At 46.2% G+C, this 5019-nt stretch overlaps 1 protein-coding gene across 1 annotated transcript in view; it reads left to right on the plus strand.

Moving 5' to 3' along the window:
• The first annotated feature begins 397 nt into the window (after positions 1 to 397).
• The window catches only part of ADGRE1 (adhesion G protein-coupled receptor E1), a 56066-nt gene continuing 51444 nt past the window's right edge, over positions 398 to 5019 (plus strand). The window contains exons 1-2 of the mRNA XM_029919343.1: positions 398 to 503; positions 1299 to 1445. Of these exons, the coding sequence (XP_029775203.1) occupies positions 401 to 503; positions 1299 to 1445 (250 nt within the window). The 5' untranslated portion in view covers positions 398 to 400. The remainder of the gene's footprint in view (positions 504 to 1298; positions 1446 to 5019) is intronic.

Here is a 5019-nt window from a genome sequence, read left to right on the forward strand (position 1 = left end):
TGGAAGCAGGCTCCAGGCTCTGAGCTGACAGCACAGAGCCTGACATGGTGCTCAAACTCACTGACCACGAGATCATGACCTGAGCTGAAGTCAGACACTTAATGGAGCCCTCCAGGTACCCCAACATATTTATTCCTTTCAAGGCCATGCCCAAATGGTGCACATATCACTTCCATGCATGCCCATTGGCCAGAACTTGGTCACATGAGCTGCAGGAGCCTCTGGGAATGCAGTCTCTAACAGGATGGTCGTGTTACTAAAAGGAAGAGGGAGAGAGAGGTCTGCAAGGACAGCTGCCTTCCTCCACTTGGAGGTTCACTGCTGGGTCTTTAACCCAGGTCTTCCATGCTCCAAAGGCTGAAATTTTGACTAAACTCTTGTGTCTAGATCACTGATGCTCATGGTGTTGTCCATGGACCAGCAGGATCAGCATCATTCAGGGGCTTGTCAGGCCCCTGCCCAGACCTGCAGAATGAGAATCTTTTTCCAGATCCAGGATGCGGGTGAGGCAGATGCTGTTGGTACGAGGACCACAGCCAGAGTAGCAAGTGTCAACGTCAGTGCCACTCATATTCTCATGTGCACACAGACTGCTCAGGGGTCCTGCTAAAATGCAGGGTCTCATTCATCAGTTCTGGGGCAGGGGCCTGAGATGTTGCATTTCCAGCAAACTCCCAGACACTGTTGATGCTCCTGGCCCATGAACTTCTTTTGAAACAGGAGGGTTCTAGGGTGTCCAAGGTCCTTGACAGCACTGAGCAGTTTCTCAGGACTGCTGTTACCACAACCAGGGGGCTTAAAACAACAGAACTCTATTCTCTCACTGTTCTGGCGGCCAGAGTCTGAGTCAAGGTGTGCACGGGGCCATGCTTTCTCTGAAGGCTCTAAGGAAGAGTTTGCTCTGTGCCTCTCTCCCACCTGGGTGGCTGGCGTTCCTTGGTGTGGCTTGGTTTGAAGGCAGATCGCTCCAGTCTCTGCCTCTGTGGACACGTGGTCCCAGAGCCTGTCCCTGTGTCTCTCTTCTCCTTTTCTTGTAAGTACGCCAATCCTATCAGATTAAGGGACCACCCAACTCCAGTAGGATCTTATCCTAACCTTGGGTCCCAATTACATCTTCAGAGATCCTGTTTCCAAATAAGCTCACATTCTCAGGGTCCAAGATTTAGGGCTTCAGCACATTTGGTGGGAAAGGGAGTATATACTTCAGCCCACAACAGCCCCCTTCACCCTGTCTTGCTGGTTCCCCTTGATGCCCACCCCAGAGCTCTCATCCAAGCCCTTTCTTCTGTGCTGCCCAGATGTGAACGAGTGTGAGGATACCACCGTGTGCCCGCCTTATGCAACCTGCACCGACACTGTGGATAGTTACTACTGCACTTGCAAACAAGGCTTTGTGTCCAGCAACGGACTGACGCAGTTCACGGACCCAGGAGTGACCTGCAAAGGTGAGTATGCACCCCCTCAAACCTGCCGCCATTTTGTGGGACAGACAGGTGCAAGCTGGCTGGGAAGTGGATGTAGGTACTTGTTCTTTTACCAAACACTATTTTCTCCCTTTTTCCCACCCTGCCCCTTTTTATATTTCTTTTTCTATAATGACAGTGATCCCTGAACCCTAACAATTCCAACCATTTGGAACCAGCATTAGGATGAAAATAAAAGTAAAAATCATGACATGTCAATATCCAGAAATAACCACTGATTTCATTTTGGGAAATATTCTTGTGGTTGTCTCTCTGTGAAGAAGACAAGAATTTCTAAAATTCACTGAGTGCCAGGCCCCCAGTAAAGGGATTTGTGTGCATTTTTATATTAAGGTGAATGTAGGCATCATGATGATCTCCATTGTGCATATGGGGAAACTGAGGCTTGAAGTGCTGGAATGGCCTGGTCGCGGTCCTGTGGTTGACCTGGCCTCCAAACCAAGTTTTTCCAACTGTCAAGGCAGTTTATGAACCACGCTACCTATTTGCCACCTCTGGTTGTGAGGTTTTGGGGAGATGTATATGCCCTCTCTAAGCCTCAGTGTTTCCATCTGCAGAATGAGTGTATAAGAGTATCTACCTCAAAGGATAGTTTAAACACGAAGTGCAATAAAGTCTATAGTGTGCTAGGCACACATATTCTCCCAAGAACTGCTATTCACACAAGTAATAGAAACTGACATAACCCCCTGAATGACGTGCATTCTTTGTCTCTATTTCTTACATTTATATTCGTTCTCTCCTTTGCAGTCAAGATCTAACTGTGTCTCTGCATAAGACCAAGGATAATCGAACTATTTTATGCAAAGGGCCAAATAGTAAACATTTTGGGGGTTGCAAACTGTGTGATCTCTGTCATGACTGCTTACTCTCCAGTTATAGTGCAGAAGCAGCCGTGGGTGATACACAAATGGATGGATGTGGTTTTGTTCCAATAAAACTTTATTTATACCAACAAGTAAGCAAGTGGTGGGCTGGATTTGACCCATGAGCTCTAGTTCGCTGGGCTCTGAATAAGATCATTCATTTCTATTATAATATCCATGGAACCTTCAACTCCTTCATCCTTGAGTTAAAGTTCCTGGGTCATTTGGTTACCTACCGTAGTCCTGATAGACCCTGGGTTTTCAATTTGGGTTGAAATCAATATTCCCCATCTAGAAAATAATGGATACTTCAGCAAAGATTTCATCCACTTTATGCCTTTGACCCCGTTTGGTACCTAATACACTGTGAGTAGTCAATAGTTATTTGCTGAATTCTTTATGTCAACTCCAGATTTAATCATCCATTTTCGGTTGTTTCTAATGTTTTACTCTTCAAACAAAAGTGGGATGAACATTTCTGGGATCTGATCTTGGTGTCCAAGAACAGCTCCTGATTTTTATCTAGAAGCAAAATTTTCTGGAAGGAGCTATAAGAGACTTGCCTTGAGGTTATATTTGCATGACAAGTACATAGCAAGTGTTTAGGTGATGTGGCCGACTAGGGCTGATGGAGCCTGAGCTCGGCTTCCTCATGGGACCATGACTGCTTGATTTTAAGTGTCTCTCAATACTCTGTGAGTAATTCTTCATTACTACTCCTGGGTAGATACGTAGTACATCAAACTGAATACATCAATACTGAGTACATCAAAAGAAGGACAATCATTTATTTTGTTCATAAACGTATCTGCCATTTGAGTTGAATTCGGTGACTGTGGCTGGTCTCTGTTCCATGCAGCGTCAGATGAGTTTGCTCATGTGAGGCCAAACAATCCACTTTAAATGAGGATACGCACAAGGTTGGTGATCTGCTGCTGCCTTGGGCTGGCTACTCCATCGGGTCGTGGGCCAGGGCTCATGGATCTCCATGTGAGCTGCTTTTTCACAGCTGGTTGGGATTCCTCATGGCTGGTTGAGATTCTTCTCATGTGGCAGCTATGCCCCAAAAATGAGCATCTCAAGAGAATAAGGAGGAGGTGCATAATCTTTATGACCTAGTGTCACCACTCTTAGAGTCCCAGCACGCTCAGATTCAAGAGGAGAAACATAGACCCCACTGCCTGCTGGAAGGAGTACAAATTTAAAGAATGAAGGGAAGGGTATACGGCATGAAAGACGTGGTTTCCACCACCTTTGAAAATACAATCTTCTACCCAAGATGAAGCAAATCTGTAACTCCAACTCTTTCTGCATCCAGATGTAGATGAATGTTCTCAAAACCCCCAAACATGTGGCCCCAACTCAATCTGCAAAAACCTGCTGGGGAGGTACAAGTGTAGCTGTTTGCCTGGCTTCTCTTCTCCCACTGGAAATGACTGGACCTCGGTAAAGCTGGGCCGTTTCTCATGCAAAGGTAACTCTCTCAGGCATGGGTCTGTGGTGGACAGTGATCACTGGGTGGTCCATGTGTTTCTCACCTTAGACACACAATCTTTGGTCTGCTCATTTTCCTCCACTGCTCCTCAGACATCAATGAATGCCTCTTCAGCGGGTCTGCCCAGAGCATGCTAAGTGCACCAACTCCTTGGGAAGCTCCAATTGTAGCTGCCATGTTGGATTCATCTCTCACAGCTGTGAGATCTGTGAAGTTATAGAGGACCTGCTTTCTTTGTGTGCCTACTCATTAAAAAATAACCATCTCACATGATGATCCTGTGAGGTAGACATTACGTTCTTCATCTTGGGGATGAGAAAATTAAGGCTCAGACCATTGGAGCAACTTCCCCAAGGTTACACAGCTGTTTAGAGAAGAGTCAGGATGAAAATCCAGCTGCAGGCCTACTCTGAGTCCAGCAGTGGGTTAGATACTTCTTGAGGGTAATGGGGAGCTCTGTCGCTAGAGCCATTTATTCCAACAGGTGGTGGTGAAGGGAGATTGTGGTGCTACTGTTCCCTAGTGAGGGGAGGCCACAGATGCTACTAAACACCTTGTGATGCCCAGAACAGCCTCCCTACAACCGAAACTAATCTGGTTCCAGAGGTCATTAGTTCTGAGGTAGAGAAACTCTGTCCTAGGGTGAGCTGAGCTCAGACTCAAACTTCAAACTTTTTCCTAGACAGCATTTGATTCAAGACCTTGGGGCTACTCTCAACCCCAACACCCCACACCTGCTCTCATAAATCAGTCCTCAGAGCCTGGGGAATTACTGGCTAAATAGATCTTGAATATCGATTCCTCCTCATCCTTGGTTCAGGCTTCATTGTTTTAGCAGCCTCCTCCATGAGCCTGTCCTTTCTCCAGTCTTGTCCCCTCAAATCCATCCTTCCAAACCCCAGCCAGAATTTTATCACAAGTTGCAAGGGCTCCATCGTCCTCAGTCTGGTTGAGAACTATTGTTCTCCATGCTCATTTGTAGGGAAGGTGACTCCATCAAGCAAGGCATGGAGAGATCAAGCCCTATCACATCTCTTTGTAATGGAGTCAGAGATATTTGAAGTGCTCTCTGATTTTTTTAAATAGTTTATTGTCAATGAGAGGGAATGACATATGGCCATTTGTAGGAAAGTGAATGGACCTTGAGGGTGTCATGCTGAGCGAAGTAAGCCAG

The sequence above is a fragment of the Suricata suricatta genome, chromosome 12 (genome assembly GCF_006229205.1).
Source record: "Suricata suricatta isolate VVHF042 chromosome 12, meerkat_22Aug2017_6uvM2_HiC, whole genome shotgun sequence".
Lineage (NCBI taxonomy): Eukaryota > Metazoa > Chordata > Mammalia > Carnivora > Herpestidae > Suricata > Suricata suricatta.